Source organism: Gopherus flavomarginatus, chromosome 6 (genome assembly GCF_025201925.1).
Source record: "Gopherus flavomarginatus isolate rGopFla2 chromosome 6, rGopFla2.mat.asm, whole genome shotgun sequence".
Lineage (NCBI taxonomy): Eukaryota > Metazoa > Chordata > Testudines > Testudinidae > Gopherus > Gopherus flavomarginatus.
The window spans coordinates 125,529,709-125,553,760 of NC_066622.1; the positions used below are offsets into that span (position 1 = coordinate 125,529,709).

Genomic DNA, 24,052 nt, shown 5'->3' on the forward strand with positions numbered 1-24,052 from the left:
AATCATAAACTCATAGAATTTAGCTGGAAAGACGTATTAGATCATGCAGTCCATCTCACAATCAATGTGGGATTGTTAGATGCTCACTTACCGTGATGATAAGAACACATAAGCAGATAATTCTCTAGAATATATTTTCTTAGGGCTCGCTCGTTCAGTCTATTTTTATAAGTCCCAAGTAACATGGTTGTCATAGTATTTTCCTGATAGCTATCCTAAATTTGGTATGTGATTAAGTTTAAAAACCAGAAAACTAAATAATTCCTTTCCATCCTTTGGTTTTACATCTATCATATCATTATATTTCATCATCTCCCTCTGAGTCATTGATTATCCAAGCTACACATATTTAGATAGTTTAGTTTTTCCATACATTTTCAACTTCATGATCATTGTTTTTGCTCTTCCCTAAAGAATTAAGTGAAAGTTCTAAGATGCGGAGAATTGAACACCTGAGTAAGTTTCCCATTGTTACAGCATGTCTCTGAAAGTGGTGGAATTGAAAATTGATCCCAGGCTTCCACCAGATTCTGATTCTGGCACAGTTTGTTTCATGTGCAATGTGGATAGAAGGCAGCCAGGTGTCCAAAACATGTGAGATACACGTGGAAATACCATTATTTTCTACCGGGGATTGTGTGTGCCTGTCATATGCAATGCTTTGAAAATGTAACCTAGCCTGTCATTATTATAATGACACTAATAAGGTCATTCTGGTTATTGTTGGCAATTTCACTATGTCAGATCAGATACTCAACATAATTATTAAATTTAACAACAGTGGGGGAAGGAATGCATGCCAAAATAGGGAAGGATCACGTTAAAGGGTATTTAGATAAGTTAGAAATACGCAAGTTTGCAGGGCCTGATGAAATTCATCAGGGTACTTAAGGAACTAGCTGAAGCAATCTTGGAACTGATAGCAGTTCTCTTTGAGAACTTGTGAAGGACAAGTGAGGTCCATGAAGACAGGAGAAGGGCAAACATAGTACCTATCTTTAAAACAAGGGAGCAAAGAGGATCTGGGAAATTCTTGACTAGTTAGCTGAGCTCTGATACCTGGAAAGACACCGGAACAAATTATTAAGCAATCATTTTGTAAGCATCTGGAGGATAAAAGGGTTATAAGGAATAGCCAATATGGATTTGTCAATAACAAATGATGTCAAACCAACCTAATTTCCTTCTTTGACAGGGTTACTGACCTAGTGAGTAGGGGGGTAGCAGTAGATGTGATATATCTTGATTGTAGTAAGGCTTCTAACAAAGTCCGTGATGGCATTTTCATAAACAAACTAGGGAGGTGTAGTCTAGATAAAATTATTATAAGGTGAGTGCAAAACTTTTTGAAAGACCCTACTCAAAGAGTAGTTATCAATGATTCACTGCCAAACTGGGAGGATGTCTCTAGTGGAGTTTCTCAGGGGTCAGTCCTGCGTCCAGTACTATTCAATATTTTTCATTAATGGCTTCAATAATGAGGTGGATAGTGTGCTTATAAAATCTTCAGATGACACCAAGCTGGAAGGTGTAGCAAGCATGTTAAAGGACAAGATAAGAATTAAAGAAGACCTTGATAAATTGGAGAATTGGTCTGAAGTCAACAAGATAAAATTCAATAAATACAACTGCAGAGAACTTCACTTAGGAAGGAAAAATCAAATGCTCAAATACAAAATGGGGAATAACTGGCCAGGTGATATTATTGCTGACAAGGATTTGGGGGCTATGGTGGATCACAAATTTTATATCAGTCAACAATATGATGCAGCTGTGAAAAACGGTACTGTTATTCTGGGGTATATTTACAGGAATGTTGTATATAAGACATGGGAGATAATTGTCCTGCTCTATTCAGCACAGGTGAGCCTCAGCTGGAGTACCATGTCCAGGTCTGCATGCCACACTTTAGGAAAGAGGTGGCCAAATTGGAGAGAGTCCAGAGGAGAGCAACAAAAATGATAGGAAGTTTATAAAACCTGAACTATGAGGAAGGATTAAAAAAACTGAGCCTGTTTAGTCTTGAGAAAAGACTGGGTGGGAGGGGGACTGATAACGGTCTGCAAATATGTTAAGGGCTATTATAAAGAGTATGGTGTGTTGGGTTCGGTCACAGAGACCCCCTTGGGACTGTCACTGACGTGTGGAGACTACCTCAGAGCCTGTTTTCTCTGCCAGTTTGGGTCTCCAGAACCCTGTTTTGTTGAGCCAGATACGCTAATCTGCTGCAACACAGACCCAGGGTCTGACCCACGACCCCAAAGCTACAGACTTAACTGAAAACAACTTAGCAAGTGCTCCTGTCTCTAGCACCAGACACCCAGCTCCCAGTGGGATCCAAACCCCAAATAAATCCGTTTTACTCTGTATAAAGCTTATACAGTGTAAACTCATAAATTGTCCGCCCTCTATAACACTGATAGAGAGATATGCACAGTTGTTTGCTCCCCCAGGTATTAATTACTTACTCTGGGTTAATTAATAAGCAAAACGTGATTTTATTAAGTATAAAAAGTAGGATTTAAGTAGTTCCAAGTAATAACAGACAAAGTAAATTACTAAGCAAAATAAAACAAAACACGCAAGTCTAAGCCTAATACAGTTAAGAAACTGAATACAGGTAAATCTCACCCTCAGAGATGTTCCAATAAGCTTCTTTCACAGACTAGACGCCTTTCTAGTCTGGGCCCAATCCTTTCCCCTGATATAGTTCTTGTTAGCTCCAGCTCAGGTGGTAACTAGGCGATTTCTCATGATTGGAACCTCCTTTGTTCTGTTCAACCCGCTTATATAGCTTTGGAACAAGGCGGGAATCTTTTGTCTCTATGAGTTCCCACCCCTCCTTCTAAATGGAAAAGATGGATTCCAGTACCAGGTGACATGGTCACCTGTCCTGTGAGACCCTGCACCTTCATTCTTCCTGGCCTGAACCACAGGAAGGCTTGCAAATAAACAGAGCCATTTACAATCAATTGTCCTAGTTCATGACTCCTAGTTTGAGCCATCAAGATTCCAAACCACCATTAATAGCCCACACTTCGCATAATTACAATAGGACTTCAGAGTTATATTTCATATTTCTAGTTTCAGATACAAGAATGATACGTTTTTACAAATAGGAAGACCACACTCAGTAGATTATAAGCTTTGTAATGATACCTTACGAGAGACCTTTTGCATGAAGCATTTTCCAGTTACATTATATTCACACTTATTAGCATATTTGCATAAATTCATATGGAGTGCAATTAACAGACGGTTAAAAATTGTTCTCCTATCCACTGAAGGTAGAACAAGAAATAATGGACTTAATTGTCAACAAGGGAAATTTAGGTTAGATATTAGAAAAAGGGCATATATAAGGGTAATTAAGCTCTGGAATAGGCTTCAAAGGGAGGTTGTGGAATCCCCATCATTGGAGATTTTTAGGCGCAGGTTGAACAAACACCTGCCGGGCATGGCCTAGATTTACTTGGTCCTGCCATGGAGCAGGTATCTGGATTTGATGACTTCTTGAGGTCCTTTCCAGTCCTATATTGCTGTGATTCTATGGGGAACCCATAAGTCAGGCTTCGATTCAAAAAAGCCCTTAAAAACATGCTGAAGTCCATCCCTGTTCAGGCCAAAATGCTTTCCTGAATCAGAGGCTCAAGCCCAGGTTTACCTGGAAATACGTGAGTAATCCTGTTGAAGTCATTTGAATAGTCTTTAGTGCGGGAGAAAATTGTTTGCTGTGGTGAATATTGCACACGATTTTAAGTAAAGACATGCAGGTGCTGTTCTGTATGATAGTAGGTTCTTTACGAATGACTATGCAGAGATTATTTAAACCTCATATCACTCATTTACATAAAGCACAAAATGGATTTGAATGTGCATTCACAGTATTCCTTTTCCTTTTTACATATTTTATTATTAAAAAGGGCACCATCAACATAAGAATCTCAGATGGGTTTTTAAAGTCATGTAAGGAATTTAAATTAAAATGTAATTAATTTATAATTAATAGGAATTGAGGATCCACTTCGGAAGTCCCATCCCATCCATCTGTCTGAAATTCCTTTTATACTTAGAAACAGCTGCTAAGATTTACTGTAATTAAATGACATTAGAGAAAAATATATTTTTTCACTGTTTCCCCTTTGTACTGGGATAGCTTTCCCCATTGATTGTGTAGATCTCTCACATAGCAACAGAACAGAAAAACGTGTTTTAAAGAATATGACTCTAAACCTGTTAAAATTTATCAAAGCAATGCAAGGTAAAGAGTAGAAACTGAAATGATTTTTTTTTAATTGACTAAATTTCCAGTTGATGTGATGTCCCTTTCACAACTGGGAAGTGTAGCAGCCATTCTGGTTTCTCCTTAAGGCTCCAGTTATTGTGTATCAAGAGTTTAATATTATGCAGCTAGGCATTCAGTTATCAGAAGTTGCCTTGATTGTAGAAATTGTATGCAGCTAGATCAGTGTTCTTGGTAAAGATGAGTGCAAAAGCTACCACTGACCCAGTGTGATAGCAGATCAGCCATTGAGATGTGCTGCCATTTTGCTTTTGAATGAATCGGTGGCTTTCTTTACAGGCAGAACTTCTGTTTAGGACTCTGGTTTCAAATCACCCAGTAGCTTTTACTGAGAACTCATTCTGCTTTTCTGTTGCTCTCATGCAGTTGATGAACTCCAGAAACGAATATACAGGTCAGAAAATCCAGCACCGCCACCTCCACCCCCACCACCACCTCCGCTTCCTCCTCCCCCTCCCAATCCAATTCGGTAAGTGCTGTAAGTTAAGATATTTGGAAACTGTTTTTCCTTAGGCAGTGGTGTAGGCGTAGCAGTTTTGAACTCAAGCAGACTGAGCAGTGAAAAACCATCTTTCTTTTGCTGTTCTAGGCTTCTTTTCTTCCTCTCCACCGGCTGGCCATCTTGTCTTTCATGTTTGGCTGACAGACTAGATACATTGACCAGTCCCAATTAGTGTTTGTCCTCTGTGAAAGTAGAATGGATTAAAGAAATGTTATATGTACTGTGATACAGCATGGCCAGAGGGCAGCAGGAGAGTGTTAGCAGGGAGTCTTATTCCTTGCAAGGGGAGGAAGGTTTGCTGTAGATTAACTAGAGCACCTGAAGCCAGTTAGAGCACCAGCAGTCAGTCATGTGATAAAATTCCCTGCTTCAGTCAGACAGTGTGGGAGTTGGAGCAGGAAGGTTTGGTTGGAGCAGAGAGCAGTTTGAAGGAGTTAGAACAGAGAACAGTTTTGAAGAGAGACCAAAAGGAAAGTTTGGAGGAGTGCTGTGGAGAGTTTAGAAATCCAAAAAAACCCTAGGTAATGGGCAACTGGCTTATGTAGAAGGAGGGCTAGAAGCCCCTTCACAAGCTGAAGGGCAGGAGAGGGAAGTAGCCCAGGGGAAGGAACCGCTAGTTCAAGTGGTTCACCACAAACCTCAGGGCCCCTGAGTTGGGACCTGGAGAAGAGGGCGGGCCCAGGTGCCTCCCTCTCCACTCCCCTCCTCAAGGACACTAGTGGGGTAATTAAAATACCGATTCAGAGGCAAGCAATGGTGCCCTGAACCTTCCCCAAAGAAGAGAAAGCGTGAGACCCAGCATAACAATATCGGCAATTTGCCACACGTGGTGCCGGGTGGGATTTGCGCGCTGGAGACTTAGACCAGGGTTAGGCAAAACCCTCCTATCCTTAAGATGGATGACGTGGTCAAGGCCCGTATACAAGCCACCGCGGCCCAGCAGGAGGCTACCTGGGTCCAAGCAATCGCCCAACAGGAGGCGACTAGAATGCAGCAGGAGACCAATCATCTGTTGATGAGTCAGGCTGCTCAAGACCGAGCCCTGCTGAAAGACCTGGTGAACCAGATGAAGGCCCTTATGGAGCAGAATCGCAACTGTGAAGGGACCCGGACTGTACAGGCTAGCCATTGCCTACAGAAAATGACACGGGAGGATGATGTGGAGGCATACCTCCTGGCTTTTGAAAGAGCAGCCCTGCGGGAGGCCTGGCCCCAAGATCAATGGTCTGGTATCCTTGCCCCATTCCTGTGTGGGGAAGCCCAGAAGGTCTACTATGATATGGCTGCAGAGGCTGCAGCAGATTATTCCCAGCTGAAGGCAGAGATCCTGGCCAGGTTCGGAGTAACGACGAGCCCAGAGGTTCCATGAGTGGTGGTATACGGAGGACAAGACACCCCGATCACAATTGTTTGACCTGATCCACTTGACCCGGAAATGGCTGCGTCCTGAGGCCCTTTGCTCTGAGAAGATGATGAAGGTACTGGTATTGGACCGGTATATGAGGGGGCCACTACCAGGTCTCAGGTCTTGGGTTGGCCAGAATGATCCCTCTACCTATGATGAGTTGGTCTCCCTCGTGGAAAGACAGGTGGCAGCCCGCAAACTGTTCCAGACCCCAGGGGGAAGAGTAGAAATAGGCCCCCTGCACGTGAGACTTTTGGGCAGGACCAGGCCGAAGATCCATTATATGCGAACGTGAGGGAGGAGGTAGTGGAAGTAAATGGTGTGCCTGTGGAAGGAAAGATCAAAGGCCCAAGGCCATATTATGTGCTCAAACGCGATCTTTTGTACAGGATAGAGCAAATACGAGGGGAAGAAGTAGAGCAACTCTTAGTCCCACCGTAACACATAAGGGCAGTACTAGAGTTAGCTCACGGTCATCTATTTGGGGGACATCTAGGGGTAGACAAGACCCCTAAGAAGGTTTTATTGGCCAGGGATACATGCAGAAGTCCAACGCTATTGTGCTTCCTGCCCTGAATGCCAGTTGCATAGCCCCCGACCTCACTTGCAGGCCCCATTAGTACCTTTGTCTATTATTGACATCCCTTTCGAGAGGTTAGCCATGGACATAGTGGGCCCATTAGAAAAATCGGCACGGGGCCACCGAAACATACTAGTCATCCTTGACTATGCCACGCGGTATCCAGAGGCCATTCCTTTAAGAAACCCCACATCCAAGGCAATAGCAAAAGAACTACTACAGGTTTTCGCCAGAGTGGGCATCCCTAAGGAGATCCTGACAGACCAAGGAACCCCGTTCATGTCAAAACTAATGAAAGACTTATGTGCCCTGCTCCGCATCCAGGCCATATGGACCTCAGTCTACCATCCACAAACAGATGGACTGGTTGAGCGATTTAATCGTACCCTTAAAAGTATGATCCGGAAGGTGGTAGCACAGGATGGAAAAGACTGGGATACCCTTCTACCATATCTAATGTTCGCTATACGGGAAGTTCCCCAGGTGTCTACGGGTTTTTCTCCCTTTGAACTATTATATGGACGCCACCCACGCGGGATATTGGATATCGCCAAGGAAGATTGGGAGGAACAACCCAACCCAGGAAAGAAAGTCATTGAGCACGTGACACAGATGAGAGAGTGAATAACTTGAGTAACCCCGATAGTACGGGAACATTTGGAAAAAGCACAAGAGGCCCAGCGGACGTATTACAACCGTCGGGTGAAAGTACGGATATTTCAGCCGGGGGAACGGGTGATGGTGTTGGTACCGACAGCAGCAAGCAAACTTCTAGCCAGTTGGCACGGACCATATGAGATAGTGGAAGCCATTGGGGAAGTGAACTATAAGGTTAGACAACCGGACCGCCGAAAGTCAGAGCAAATCTACCACGTCAACTTACTGAAGCCCTGGCATGACCGAGAGACGAGTCTGGTCATTCGAGGAGCTCTATCTCAGACAGACAACCCACAGGAACGGGTAAAGATATCTCCTGACTTAACCCCAGTACAACGAACAGAGGTCATTGAAATGATCCACCGGAACCAGGACGTATTCTGTACACAACCGGGCCGAACGACACTAGTCCAACATCATATTGTCACCAGCCCCGGAGTAAGGGTGACGATAAGACCATACCGAATACCGGACGCTAAAAGGGAAGAAATTAGGATGGAAGTGAAGAAGATGCTGGAACTCAGGGTCATTGAAGAATCCCACAGCCAGTGGTCCAGTCCGATCGTCCTAGTCCCCAAGCCTGATGGCACCCTGAGGTTTTGTAACGACTTCCGGAAATTGAATGAAGTATCCCGCTTCGATGACTACCCGATACCATGCATTAACGAGCTGGTTAATCACTTAGGCAAGGTCCGATACCTAACCACTGTGGATCTGACCAAAGGATATTGGCAAATTCTCCTGGCCAAGGATGCCAAGGAAAAGACTGCCTTCTCTACACTTGATGGCTTCTTTCAATACACTGTCCTCCCTTTCGGACTCCATGGGGCCGCTGCAACATTCCAAAGACTTATGGATAGGTTACTACGATCCCATGCCAAGTATGCCGCCGCCTAACTAGACGACATAGTCATACATAGCCCTGACTGGGAAACGCACCTAGAAAAAGTAGATGCAGTGCTGGGTGCCCTGCGAAAGGCCAGTCTCACTGCTAACCCTCTCAAGTGCATGATAGGACTAGCTGAGGCCAGATACCTCGGGCATGTAGTAGGGAAAGGTTTGGTAAAACCCCAATGAGACAAAGTGGAGGCGATACAAGATTGGCCTTGACCAATCTGCAAAAAGCAGGTCAGAGCATTTTTAGGGATAGTAGGATACTATTGGAGATTCATCCCTCATTTTGCCACAAGAGCAGGGCCATTGACAGATCTGATAAAAGCTTGAGGCCCCGAGATAGTAAAGTGGACTGATTCAGAGGCAAGCAATGTTGCCCTGAACCTTCCCCAAAGAAGAGACAGCGTGAGACCCAGCATAACAGTACCGGCAATTTGCCACAGTACCTTTAAGCAGAAATAAGAAATGTTGAAATACAGGTGCCAGGAAAAGAAACATTAGGCATAAACAAGGGTGCTAATGGCAAAACATTAACAGAAGATCGGTAATAGTTAGTAAGGAAATAAGATATGCATGCCTAGCCCAGGTAATCTTATCGGATTCTGCTTCCTTTGTTATCTTGTTAAGTGCTCGCCCTTTTATCTGTATAAATAAGATAGTTTGTGTCTTGAATGTTGCTCACATTATCTGGGTGTTATTAGCAGAGCGCTGTGCTAATAAAACAGAGTGGTCTGACAAACTGTGAGTCCTGAGTCTAACTTTGACACCTCCAAGAAGTACTCAAGTTCATTGGTCTGTTTAGACAGCGATTTTTGGGGTAGGAAGGGATACCTCTTTGATCCGAATTTGGAAGGCTGTTCTTCCTGTTTATCTGATAGCTGTAGTTATAGACTCCTGTGTGACCTAGAGAAGTGCTTATCCGAATCACTGTTGTTAGGGTACTCTCTGCAAGCAAAAGGGCTGGATTTAGTATGTCTGCCTCTCATAAAGAGATTTTTCAAGGCTTCGAACAATTAAACAAGATGAAATAGACTGTCTGCAATCATTCCTAAATGTATCATCTCTGGAGTACTGTCCGTAGAACCAAAAGAACTTGCGTATTATGTAACAGCACAGATTGCCAGGAAAAAAAATCTGTAATGACTAATAGGGGCAGTAAGTGGGTTCTTTTCAGAAGTTTATTTTTAATTACACACACACGCATGCACACAAACACACGTGCATGCTACAGCTGCCATGACAGGTAGTTCAAAAAAAGACAGCAATAATAAGTATAAATAGAGTATTCATCATCAACTTATGATTATTAAAAGATAAATGGGTATTTCAAAACTTGACGTGAACCAGATGTAAATTATTGTACCTTAATAAGAAATCAATATTATTTAATGAAACTGTATTTCTTTGTATGGAAGTCTCCTTGACTGGGAAAAAAAAAAGTTATTCTGAAGTATTCTTGGGATATGTTCTTATAGTATATGAGGAATATACAGATAAAATTTAGCCATAGAAGATTATGTAGCAGTGTAAACACCTTTACAGTGTTTTTGATAAAAGGGTACATTGCCAAGTTCAAAGACACGATTTTAAATGTGAAATTCCCTCTGTGTTACTAATAACTTAAACTAAAACTGAAAGAGTATTAAAGAGAGAATTTTCTCTGAATTGTATAGGGTGGCTGTTTCCTCTTTGCATTTCTCTTTCAACTTGGACAATGAAAATAGACTGGTCAGTTTCACTTTTTGTTTCTGATCAGTTTCTAGTTTTTCATTTTTAGTTTTCATGTGTTAGGATAATGGTGAAGTGCTTGTTTTGCAAACACTACAGAGGAATGTTTTATGTTTTTTTTATCAATGGAATGAAACACTTCTGTTGGTCGTAAGTTTTGTAAACCTTTATTTTAAAAATAACCCCTAAATTCTGGTGGCATACTTAGCCTGAAGGTATCTATTTCACAGTGCATATCATGGTGGTTTTTTAAATTTATTTATTTTGAACACAACACATAGGCTCTGCTTTTTCTTTTGATCTGGTAAATGTAGGCCAACAAATATTCATTGAAAAATGCGGGAGTGATATGACCACCCTCTCGCAATGTCCTCTGGAGAATAATGCTTGACATTAATATGTGCAATCCTTCATTTTTTGTTGTTGTGCGGGAGGGCTTTAATTTCTTACATGTCACAATGCCATATTACCTTTTAATACTCGGATCTTAAGTGTTTCTGCATGAAGCCTGGCAATAATACAAGAAAAGTAAATAATATCTTTGTATTTGTAGGGGTGCTTCACCTCTGTCTCTGCATGGAAATGGTTAACGCCTCTTTTGTAAATAGGAGAACTATAAATCAGTGAAGCAAGCGTTCAATGCTAGCTTGTTTTACAATATATGATGTATGTTCAGGGTCAATGCTAAAAGTACAGATGTTGCTCATAAGAGAAAGCAGTGTGACTATCTTCATTTTAATTGTCCTGAAAAGGTCCCTTATGTCCATGATTCGTAAGAGGTCTCATCCTAGCAGCAGTGTGAGCAAAAAAGAGAGAGCTCCTCAGCAAGAATCAGGTATGGCTCATCCTATTTCAAGCAGTGTGGATCAGTTGTTAGAAAATTCAAACAATATTTCTGTGAAATAAAAAAAAAATAATTAAAAATGTAGTTTTCAACAACCCACCCATTTTGGAAGTATTCACCTCTGGCACCAGTTATAATGCAAAACAGGTTAGTAAAGACTAATAATTGTTACCATCTGTTCGTAATAATATGATGATAGCACATGGAGGGCCAAATGTGCTAGGTGCTATGCATACCCATAGTAAGAGATTGTGTCTGCCCTGAAGAACATACATTATAAGACCCCAGTCCTGTAAACAGTTACACCCAAACTTAATTTTATGCAAGTGAGTAGTCCCATTAATTCTTATGCACATAAAGAAAGCACATAGGTAATTATTTGCGGGATTGTTACTGTTTTCTCATTGTGTGTAACTGTATGGCCTAAATAGACAAGGCAGAGTAGGAGAAAGGAAGTATTATTGTTCCTGTTTTACAGCTAGGGTAACTGAGGAACAGGAAAGGTCTCTCTTGCTCTAGTGGTTGTATCTAACTTGCAGGCTTCTTTTGACCCTTGTTAAGGACTTACAATGAGTGGTTCCTGTTCCTCACAGCCGATTAAGCTTTTACATTTAAAACAGACTGTTTGAGAAATTAAAGCCTGGCATTAAATTGATATACAGTATAGGAACTGCCCTTCTGTGGATCTTCAGTGTTACCAGGAGAGAGGGTCTACTTAAAATTCCTGTTATTAGGCACTACAGCAGATTTTAATAGTGTTGACCATATTTCTCCATCTGTCTCTCTTAATTAGGTTGGCCGTTTTTGTATGGTGCAATTACATGGTTTTAGTCATGTCTTCTAGTGCATAAATATGCTAGCGTGAAAAGCTCACCTTCATCAGATAGGACTTTTGGTTTTACTTGAACATTTCACAGGTCTGTACCAGGTCTGCTGTTGGGTCTCTTGGAAGCCAGATCCCTTGGTGGTATTTAGGTTTTTCATTTTTATATCAATGCCACATTGTTTAGTTCTGTTTTTTTTTGCTTTTAAGACTTTTGGGCACGGATTCACAAGATTCTTAAGCACGCCCATAACTTTTAGCACACTGATTAGCCCCATTGCTTAAAGTTAAACGTGCTTATGTATCTTGCTGAATCGGAGCCTTGATACTGCCTCATCTGTAGGCATCATTGACTTGACCATCTTGACTAACTCTAATGAAGCCAATGGGATTGTTTCCATTTACAATGGCTTAAGTGAGATCAGAATCTGACCTCCTGATTTAACCAGGGTTGCTAATTAGACCTGCATCTCCAACTGCTCAGGATCAGCCCCCTGGTTCCAGGTCTGAATTTATATACTGCACTATCTTTTTCTTCTGTTGGTAAAGCACCTAGGGTCCTGGTCCATGACTGGGGCTCCTAGGTGCTATGATAATATAAAAAATAAATAAATAATGATCTGACTATAACAGGATGGAAAGGTTGAGGGCCAGATCATCAACTTGTGTAAATTTGTCGTAGTTCAGTTGAAGGCAATGGGGCTGTAACACTTTACAGCAACTGAGGCACTGTCCATAGGATCCCGCATATGGTTGTGAGGTTCCTGAGTCATCCTAAATCCAGGTGCTACAACTCTGTAAAAAGATACAAAGTAGATTCTTCTGACTTCTGCTAGCATGTAGATCATGTTATCTCCATCTGGACATACCTTAAAGTGATGTAAGGGGTGCCTCTCTAGGGCAGGGGGAGCTAAGGGCTGGGACAGAGGAGGTCCTGTGGGAAAACCCCATAACAGCCAAGATTTGAGTTTAAAAAAAAAAATATGTTTAAATTTAGTTCTCATTTACATTAATAATACAGCTAAACTGAGAGAGGATGAAAGTTTGGATTATATATAGTGTGTATATATTCTACCTGCTCTCACTGACATGAGTTTTTTCAATTATACAACTATCTGCATTGCACGTTAATTGTTGCTTGATCATTGATTTTCATGACTAAATTACTAACTATTTATAACTTGCAGCATGTGATGAATGTTACTTATTTTTATAATATATCTCTTTAAAACGTGTTTTCTTTATGTTTCTTCTTAATATCTAGTATCTTTAACTTGACACTATCTATACCTTATGAACAGGGGAAGAAGTAAAAGACCTCAAGAGACAAGCAGTGGAAGAAATGATGGATAGAATTAAAAAGGGGGTTCACCTAAGGCCAGTTAATCAGTCAAGCAGATCTAAGACAAAGGTTTGGAATAATTAAACATTGGTTTCTTTGTGTGTTTAGTCTTACACTGGAGGAAGATAGAACAATATTAGCCTGGTACCAGGGGTGGCTCTAGGAATTTTGCCGCCCCAAGCACGGCAGGCAGGCTGCCTTCCACGGCTTGCCTGCGGAGGGTCTGTTGGTCCTGCGGCTTCGGAGGACTTCCCGCAGGCGTGCCAAAGCCGCGGGACCAGCGGACCCTCCACAGGCAAACCGCAGAGGCAGCCTGCCTGCCGCCCTCACAGCACCAGCAGAGCGCCCCCCGCGGCTTGCTGCCCCAAGCACGCGCTTGGCGTGCTGGGGCCTGGAGCCCCCCTGCCTGGTACTGTAATGTATGCTGAAAACAAATGAAATGTACCATAATACATTTCTCAGGGCACAATTTGTTTTTTCTCTTTTCCTTTGCTTGTTGTTTGGCCAGAATAAGGTAAAGTAGTGGGTTTAACTGCTGGACTATGCACCATTCAGCCTAAAAGATTGAAGGAGGAGAAAATAATTGAGAGAAGGTACAAAAATAAGGCAGTGATTCCAAAACAAGATGTAATTTTAAAAAGGAAATCAGGAAGAGCTGTTGTTGAATCACAGAAATTAGAGATGGAATAAGTTACTTTGTCATTTCATTCATCTCACTGCTAGCGTACGATTTTCTCTGACTGTTTGTTCTCCAGAGTTTTGTCTAGTGCAATTTTAAATGAGTCAAGCAATGGCTCAATTCCTTAGGAAGCCAATCTAACAGACCTCAAGTTTATGATTTCCCCCCTCCGCCTCGATAGTCTTCAAATGTTGTTATACACTTGCTGTGCCTCCCTCTATGCCCAAGTGTGCACATGTACACACTCAACCCTGAGTTTTCAAAAGTGACTAGTGATTTTTGTGTGCCTCAGTTTCTAGGTTCCCAAACTGAGCACTGAAAATCACGAGTCACTTTTGAAGATAGAGGCCTTAGTCATCATGTAGTCCAGCTATAAATATTGCACTATTTTTGTCTTCATGTTATTCCTCCAGCCCTTAAATCATTTTTGTTGATCCTTCTTGAACTGTCTCCAAATTCACAATATCTTTTTGGTATTTGAAGTGTCCAGAAAGGTCTTGGGTGCATTTGTCTTGATACAGATTGGAACTAAAAGAGAGTACCTTCTCAAGCCTAACAGTACAATAGAGGCTATTCTTTTAGAAATCCTAAGCAAACATAACAATAAGGAAACTGAACAAAAATAACAATCTGAAAAGGAATGTAATTGGGTTATGTAAAGGAAATGTTCCAAAAGACTTGATCCTTCAACAACACAAACTAGTGTACTTTCTATGTCATCAGTATTTTTTCTTTCCCCTTATGCAAGACACAGCAGTAATGTGTGAACCTATCTGCAGCAAAGTCTTTTTTAATGTCTGCATAAAAGCTTGAAATAGCCTGCATGCAAAAGTAAGATAGTGGGGTAGTGGTTTTCAAATGTTTACATTTAAACTAAGTATATCTTCTCTTGATTAAAGTAGCAATTATCTTAAGAAAATAAATGAAAAGTTAGCCCTGTGCCAAAAAGTAAAGCTTTTTCACTACTGTGAAAGAGTTTGATCCTATAAATGCTGAGAGTCTTTCCAGCTCTTGTGATGTTGTCACAGTTCATGTGATTCTTGGTGTTTTTTCATAAAAGTACAGCTCCTGGAGTCATGGGATTACGTGAGAGACTGATGTTTTGTTTTGGTGTTTTTTAGAAAGTACATTTAAAGTCCTTATGGTTGCAGAGGTGAGCTTGAAAATATAATCCCAAGTGAAACGGAGAAGCTCAGAAACTAGATTACAAATACAATGAATCCAAGATGCCTCTGAATTTTTAAGCCAAACATTTTTAAAAGATCTCTTGATTATTTTTTTAAGACCTTACTCATGATTTTTGAATAATTGGGTTGACAATTTTGCACTTACACAAACGAGTAACTTGAAACGCAGTGGGACTACTAATGTGAGAAGGTCTTTGTAACCATAAGTGTTTGCAGGATGATCAGATCTCAGAGTGTTCATTAAGATAAAGGCCCAGATCCTTCAGGTTCTTACGTATAGCCTTAGCTCGGAGAGTCTTCTGGTGACATCGAATTCCAGCTTTCATTAAAAGAAATTATATTTCTAGTCTTCATGTTGTAAAGAAAGCATGACCTAGATGTAACCAGTACAGTGATGTCTGAAGGCACAGAAGCTGTCTGAGTCCACACCCATCGCCAATGCAAATCAAGCCCCCTGCTTGGCTGTAGCCCTGCTACCCCTTTGTGGGGTTTGAGGGACCCTGTGACACTTTCCTCAGGGCACCCAGAGCTATAAGCCACTGTGTTACCACTCTGCCTCAACAAGAGAGAGCTTTGCTTGAGCTTAGACTGTGTGTCAGTTCCATGCCATACCACTCTGGCGGCCTCACAAACATCCTCCCTCCCCCCCCGATCCTCTGCCAGGCTAATCTTTCCCTTGCAGGAACACCAGTTCCGCAGGTCCCCAGAGACGTGTCTTTACAGTGTCCAGTCCCTCTCTCTGGATGCTCACAGTCAAGTTTGCTGCCTCCAAAGACACAGTGCACACACTAGCCTGTTAGGCTAGCTGAGGACTCACTCTTTACTTCAATATAACAGTACTCAGATGGTTTATAGTAAAACAAAGAATATGTTTATTAACAGAGAACAGAGATTGAAGTGATACTTAGCAAAAGAAAGAAGACAGGTATGGTTACAAACAAAACACACTTTCTAGTGGCTAAATCTTAATCTTAGCAAGTTACAATCTTTGCTTAAGCAGTTTTCTTAGTCATATCAGGTTACCAGTATCTCCAGCCCTCCAGGTCAGAGGTTCCCACATTCATAGAGTCAGAAGCGGATGTCCCCTTTGTCCCTTATGAGATGGATAACTAAAATGTCTTTTTGTTCCTCTTTCTATTTTGCTGCCTCAAGAGCTAGGAAGACTTGCTGGGCGTATAGATTCTGTGCCCTAGCGTGTTTATAAGCTGTTTCCTCTGCTGCTTGTTAGCTTGATTGCTTTGTTTACCTTATACATAAGTATACTTTCATCATCTTCTGCCTGTAATCAAGCCAGTGAGACAGATAAGTCCACAGTCCTTTGTCTAGGGCCAGCATGATTTATGCACTGCCTCTAAAACATTTTAAGAACATATTCCCAGCACACATACATAACTCTTTGCACATAATCCATACATATCTCATGCAATGTATTCCTGACCAGCACGTCACTAGTTTACATAGGATACCTTACAAGATATCTTTTAGATACATATTATGACTTTCAAGCTGTCTGGAGTCAACCTCAGGGCAGACTGTCAAGAAGCAAGGCATAAATCCCAAATTGGTAGTGAGTCCTATACATAGATTTCACCAAGCAAGTAACAAGCACTATAGCAGTCTAACAATGCAGTCACAGAAAGTCTCCTTGAGTACTCTGGTCTATCTTGCCACCCAAGCAAATGTGCCTTTGTGATAGATGGTCCCTTACACCAAAAATCACAATATTCAGGTTATTCCCAGTCCCAAAGGACCAGTCAGTCACTTACCCCAGATCAGTTGCATCTTAGACCTCACACCAAAGACAACGCTTGTAGCCAATCCTATAATAAACTAACTAAAGGTTTATTAACAAAGAAAAAGAAATGACAATTATTTACAAGGTTAAAGCAGGTAAACATAATGAGTTACAGTTTTAGGTTCCAGAACATCATAGAAGTTGCTGCGATATGCAGGCTTTCTATGTTCTTTAGAGCTAACCCAAGCTTAGCAGCTTGGAGCTCCCTTTCCATCTCCAAATTCCAAGCAGCATAGTGATACAGTTCCTTCTGGTCAGGGATTTTTATGTCCTTCCCCCAGAGTTCAAACTCTTGGGCAGGGCTGACTCCAGGCACCAGTTCAGCAAGCAGGTGCTTGGGGCGGCCAAGGGGAAGGGACAGCACGTTGGGCTCTTCAGTGGCAATTCGGCGGCTGGTGCCTCGGTCCCTCTCAGAGGGAAGGACCTGCCGCCAAAGAAGAAAGTGGTGCAGTGGAGCTGCTGCCAATTGCTTTTTTTTTTCTCTTTTTTTCTCTCTCTCCACCGATTGGGTCGGCAAAAACCTTGGAGCTGGCCCTGCTCATGGGACAAGTATTTGCACCTGTCTTCTCTTCATGGGTGTATGTCGGGCAATCAGCAAAGTCTTTGTTTCACAATGGCTCATTTGGTTTCAGTGCGGCTTCTTGTGTGGGGGACCAGCACTTTACATTAATTAATGCTCCTTTCCTGTTTAGTTAGATACGCAGTTATGGAGATGTATAATGCGAACACTCGATAAACTTTACACCATGGGGTACAGATGTTATAGGTGAGATCAATACATGCAGTATCCTATGAGCACTGCATAAAGTCTAAACACGTCCTTATAAAATTAACATCAGTTTTAACAATGCTAATACACAGGTGAGCCAGATTAGTTTCCAGCTCTGCAATTGTCAGTGTTCACTGAGACCTAGGGGCCTTGGCATGAGCTGGCACCTGGTCTGCCAGAGTCACAGTAACAACCAAGGTGGTGTCGGGTGATCTGAGTTACAGTATAGTGAGCCCTCTCCTGACCTGTATGTAGAGTTGTGCCTGGGGCCTTGCATTGCCTTCATTCAGCACTGGCTGACTGTCCTCTAACCTCTGACTTCAAGGGAACTAAAGGTACTTGGGCTGAAATACTGTAGATGAACCTTAATACCTCAAGCAATTAATGCAGTGGTAGAGTGCAGCTGGATAGCAGTTGGATCTGTTGTTCCAATTTGCTCCCTGCAGGGTGGGTAGGCAGGGGCAGTCATTGTTAACTGTGACTAACTCGTTTTCACGGTCACCCGTCCCTTGCTCTCACTAATATAATCACACAAAGGGATTCACATTCATTGAAATGTATTGTTTGGCAAAGGAGATTAAAATAATTAGATTTATGCACCTTGAAAGGAAAAGAGCAGAAATTAGTATCCTAGAGAACCTTATGAATATTTATTGTTTTAAAAAAAAATTAAAAGAACCAAACCCTAATACTCAGATATATTTCAAGGGGTAGATGCTATTCAGTTAATAGACTCTAACCTGCTGATTTTGTTCTGCTGAGTCTGAATGAAAGCTGCCATTTTACTGCTGCTTCCCAGCAGGCCTGATCCTAAGAAAAGCAGGGAACCAGCATCTCCCAGTGAGAGCGCTGGGCCCAGTCCTGCAGGGTGCTGAGCACTGTCCACTCCCATAATAGCACTCAAAGTTGTCGCCAGGGCAGCATGAGACAGCCTGGAAAAAGAGTGGGGACATTGCAAGCGGCTATAGAGGGAGGGGTTCTACAATGATGTGGCACTGGTTTGACATAATCAATAGTCTTTGTTAATATGAACAGTATGGGGCAGAGGATGGAGCAAGAAGACTCCTGCTGCACCTTCTTGTATTGCTGCATGGTTGCCATTCACAGTAGCTGTCTCTAAATTCCCATGTTCCCTTCTCCCCACCCCCACTGGGGGGAGAATTCTGAGATGGAAAAGAAGGCTGCCCCTCCCCAGTTCCCTTCCACATCTGTCCTGCCTCTAGTGGTGTGGGAGCGGTGGGAGAAGTGGGGAATGAAGGAGAGCAGTAGTAAAAAAGGGACTTTATGTGAACTCCCTGGTTCTGTTGCATTCATTTTATTTAATATGTTTTTATGCTGAAATGTTAATATTCAATTTACTAAAGTACACTCGCTAGAATTCAAGTTATTTAATTTTCTCCTTAATTCCTAGTTAATATCTTTCCAAGCATTGGAATATTTTTGGAAATACTAGCAATTTTAAATGTTAATAAATTTACATAGGCCTTGCCAACAAACCCATTGCAGATTCATGTGGTGTTTGTCCTAAAATACAATACTAAACAAACACACACATCTTGCACAGTCAGTATTTGCAGAATCAGATTTGATTGTGTGTGTGTTTTTGTTTAATTGCAGCCGGAAGAACCAAAAGCCTCTGATAGTGCAGTGAAGGAACTCAAGGGAATACTGGTAAGAACACATGGTGTTTACATTCTGTTGTTCTCTTTTCACGTGAGATGAGAGGACATTTTGAGGCTGGATGGATAGATATAAATAGAGTCGAAGAGAGATTTCTCTGACTCCCTCTTTCTTGATATCTGAATAGATATAGATATCTAAAAACCTAGAACACTCTTTTATCTTTCTATCTGTATTTATTCATATAAATATATACACATATATAGTTACATATATGTATTTGATTGTCACTAAATAAAGCAGTTATGTTGATATTTTGCTCATCTTTAACAAAATGTGTTCAGCTTATTTCTGTTTTGTAATGTACTTACACTGTACATTATACATGTTCAGTAGCTGCTTCTCCTGAATAGATGCTTGAATTGTATTGAATAAGAGTCAAATCAACATAGCTTCTCCTACTTGGGTTCTCTAGGCCTGAGAGTTAAAAGTTGAGGTGTAACTTCAGCACATGCATAGAGTGAAGTCCTATCCTCATTGAAGCCAATGGGAGTTTTGCAATAGAGTTCAGTGAGCCCAGGGTTTTATCCATAATATGTTAATATTATTGTACATGTGCTTAATAGACAATGTTGCAGTTCCTAACAATCTATGCTAGGATTTACATAACCTTTATTAGTATATACTATAGTATTGTACAGCAGTGGTCCGAAATACTCCAGCTGACAGCATTGCTACTGCAGTGTTAGGGGCCATTACTATGGTATTTTAAAACAGGGAACAATATTTTATGCCACCATCTTTGGCTTACCTGGTTACTCTCTTCTAGTCCAGGAGATTTTGAGTTCAAGCCCCCCAGTGTGATGTGCTGAGAAAGAGGAATTTGCAGCAGCGGTGGCAATCTTGGGGTAACATTAAACTGGAGGTAGTTCTGTCCATCTTTGGCAGAAATTATTCTTTAGCTGCAAGTTAAAGATCCAGTGGCACCTTTGTGAAGAGACTGGAGGATCACCCTGATGTCCTGGCTAGCATTCCGTTAGGAGCTAACTTCTGTTGTCCAAGGCTGTGAGTGAGCTATTGCAGTGTACGTAATGGCTGGTGCATTTGCTGTCAAGGGCTGCTTCTTCACGACTGAACTCAATGTGTCCTTTGCCATTGATTTCAATCTGAGCAAGAGGAGACCCATGATCGCTGTGCTATCAGTATCTAGCTCAGAGCTTTTTGTAACTTTTCAGCATATTTAGAGTATGAGAGGTGTTATATAAACTAAATTCTAGTCTATTCTTGAGACTAATCATTATGCACAGTCAGATGACAAACATGAGGGTGAGTACTGAAGAAATAAATACTTACATGTTTGTTGTTACTGTGCTAATTGTGCATTCCATGCAGACCTCCATATAATTGTTATAAACACATTTATGCTCATTCTGTAAATTGCAGAGTTCAAGGAAAGCAACTCAGTTCTTTGGTTTACTTTTAGGTCCGTAACATTAGTACAGTGCCGGGGACTATTACTCATTAACAATGCCCCAGCTCAGTTAATTTCAGAATAGCTGCAAAGTAAAATATTTTAATTTATTGAGGGACAAGCTGTTTTGATGGAGTCCTGGAAGTAGTGCTGCCTCTGTGACTTACAAGCTGCTGTTTGCTTTTGCAATCTAATACCCCCGTTCTTGAGTGTACATGTACAACACTGTATCTTGTATCTTTTCACCGATTACTCTCTGAAGAAATACACCACTCCTGGAGTCCAAACTTTTCCTGGCAGCCATGACAGTAAGTAACAATTGCACATGCCTGTCGTGGAACGCTGTAGGAAGGCAATACCATATCAGAAAATTGTGCCGTGGGAGCAATGGATCCATAGAAGAGAGTGAATTGGACTGAGCTGAAGATATCAGTTGTGTGCTGTCTCAAAATAGGGGGAAGAATAGCTCAGTGGTTTGAGCATTGGCCTGCTAAACCCAGGGTTGTGAGTTCAATCCTTGAGGGGGCCACTTAGGGATCTGGGGCAAAATCAGTACTTGGTCCTGCTAGTGAAGGCAGGGGGCTGGACTCAATGACCTTTCAAGATCCCTTCCAGTTCTGGAGATACATATTTCTCCAATTATTATTATTATTATTAAAATAGCGAGCAACCAACTCAAGGTCCATAAGCTCAACTGGTTAGCAATGATTTGCACAATGCAGGGCCGAGGAACAGATGATATTGGTCATGTTGTCCCAGAGATCAGAGCCAGGTAACTCCACTTTCAGAATGTTCTCTTGTGGACTCCCACAAGACTAATTTCTGCCCATATCTCTTTAAAAGGATACATGATGCCTTTTGGGAGTAATTGTGAGATGCTGTGAAGTTATCAACTTCAGTGAGAATCTCATGACAGTTCAAGACCAGGCTTTCCTCACAACAGGTCCAAGACTTTGCATTCATACAGGAGGGCAGGGCCGGCGCTTCCATTTAGGTGACCTAGGCGGTCGCCTAGGGCACCAAGATTTGGGAGGGCAGCAGACTGCTCTGGTGGACCTCACGCCGCTGGTTCCGCGGCTCCAGTGGAGCATCCACAGGCACGCCTGCGGCCAGTCTACTGGAGCTGCGGGACCAGCGGACTGTCTGCAGGAACGCCTGCGGGAGGTCCACCGGAGCCGCGGGACCGGCGAGCCGGCCCTGCGCCTAAGGCGCCAAAAACCCTGGCGCCGCTCCTGCAGGAGGATATCTGTATGACCACAGGCCTCAAAGTGTTTGTACACTCACTCTTTTGGCCTGGCTTTCTCACAGATGCAACTAAAATTAGCAAAAGAGGGAGAAGCAAGAGGAGGAACAAAAGGAGGTAAAAACAAGCAGGAGGAAAAAGAGAAAAGGAATTTGGAGGAGAAAAGAAGAAGGAAATGGGGTAGGGAGAGAGTACCCTAGACTCCATCAGAAGAAAGCAGGGAAAAAATTAAGGCCATTGCCACTGGTGAATTTCTTTTTAACTTGGTGGGAGGCACTGAGATACTACAGTGAGAGTGGTGTAGTTATAAACGTCTGGAAAGAATACATGTAACCTTCTTTCTTGTCACATGTGTGTAATATTGCGAGGAATGAGCTGGATTTCCGTGTTTTAATAATAATTTTTGACAACTAATTCTCACTTAGTAACACAGTTCAACAGTGAATAAATGCATATTGCTGCTTTCATGCAAATGAGCTTTACATCCTCATGGGTAAACTTAGTGTATTAGATGATTTCTCACAACTCCACTTCAGCATATCCACCACTTACGAGAATCAGGCCCATGTACCATATGAAAGATTCTGTTGGTAAGGAGGTTGTTGAGATGGTGGTTTGTTTTTTGCTTTTTGGTTTTTTGACACAGCATTTTGGACTTAGCCTGATCTGGGCGGGGATACACTGCTGGAAACATGCTGTGTGGGACTCTAAATGTGTTTTTTGCAACTGTCAGCAAACAGGCCTTACAAGGGTCACAAACGATGGTGAGGCTCAGAGAGAGACAGCAATAAATACATGTCCCAAATTTTGAGCTCCATTTATAAACATTTAGGGCAATTTTACAGTCAATTTGGTATTTGACAAGGTGGCAGTGTAACTGCAGCCAGACTGGAGGAGCATACTGAGCTTGCTTTGTGCCAGTTAAAATTCCAGTGGCAGCATTTTTAGGGGTTTCAGCTTAGGAAGACTTTTTCTTAGGAGGGCTGTAAAATAAGACCCTGCCTTTTGGCCTAACCAGAGTCTACAAAAGTGTTAGTCTCAGTATAAGGCAGCGGTGACGTTGATCTGTATTCTGTGCATGCTAAAAGGAAGTAGTAACCAGAGATCTGATAGTGCCACCAAAAGACACAGCCAGGCCTATGGAAATACTTAAGTTTTTAGTGGGCACTGAAGGATTTGTGAGATCAGCACGAGCATAGTGGGTATTTTTTTTTTGTAAATTAAATGAACCTGCTCTAATGTTGGTTAGTAGGGCAGTTTAGCATGCTGATTTGTGAGACACTGGGTGTCTCCTGGGAGTGAGCTTCATTTAGAAAAGGTTGCATGCTGTAGTAATCAATTAAATGTGATTCTTTGGCATTCAGCTAATAGAGAAGGTTTGTTACTAACAAGATATTCCTCTTGTAAAATCTTGTTAAGATCCTCACAGCTTTAACAGGGGAGTATTTTAGTATTTCTGTAAATAGTTGGGTTTGTTCCAGTAATGATACTTAGCATTTACATAGCGCTTTAGAAATACTCCACCAGATTTACCCACTCAGAGCTAGCCTGACTTCTTACTAGAGAGTGGGAATCACCAAGAAAGGGCATCGTTAGCTTGAGGTCAGGGCTTTGTGGAGTCTGTTCAGGGGATGTGGTAAATTACCTAGACATAATCTCTCCCTTGCCAGCACTACCCGCTTCTTGGCCAGCCCAGGTCCCTTGCAGGCTTCCCCACAGATGGAATTTTCCACTGCCAGGGGCCTCCTCCTGAGCTGATTATGGACCAGTAAGCCTCACAAACACTCTGTAATCATGGTTCTCCCCATTTTACTGATAGGTAAATTGAGATAGAAAGGTTAAGTGCCCTGCCCAGTGTCCCAGAGGGACTCTGTGATAGTATTAGAATCAGGAGTTCCTGGTTCATAGTGCTGACCAAGCAGAACTGTTACTTAATGTAAATGATAACACTTACCATCTCCAATACCTGTTTCACTTGTTTGACCTTATCTGCTGTTTTGGAAGGGCCTGTGTTCTGATGACCTTCTGTGAATATTTCTTATTACAGGAAACACTCAACAAATCCACCAGTTCAAGAAGCTTAAAATCTCTTGAAACAGACACAGACAGCAATGAAACTGAGTTAGAAAGAATTTTACGGCGCAGGAAGGTGACAGCCGAGCAAGACAGCAGTAGTAAGTTGTCCTTCATAGTCCTACTGTTGAGTTTTA

The 24,052-nt window shown here is 41.9% G+C and overlaps 1 protein-coding gene across 1 annotated transcript in view; it reads left to right on the top strand.

Annotated features, from left to right (window-relative positions):
* Positions 1-24,052, top strand: part of SHTN1 (shootin 1) — a 99,717-nt gene that overhangs the window by 63,702 nt on the left and 11,963 nt on the right. The window contains exons 11-15 of the mRNA XM_050958994.1: positions 4,670-4,772; positions 10,822-10,904; positions 13,038-13,147; positions 19,126-19,179; positions 23,890-24,016. Of these exons, the coding sequence (XP_050814951.1) occupies positions 4,670-4,772; positions 10,822-10,904; positions 13,038-13,147; positions 19,126-19,179; positions 23,890-24,016 (477 nt within the window). The remainder of the gene's footprint in view (positions 1-4,669; positions 4,773-10,821; positions 10,905-13,037; positions 13,148-19,125; positions 19,180-23,889; positions 24,017-24,052) is intronic.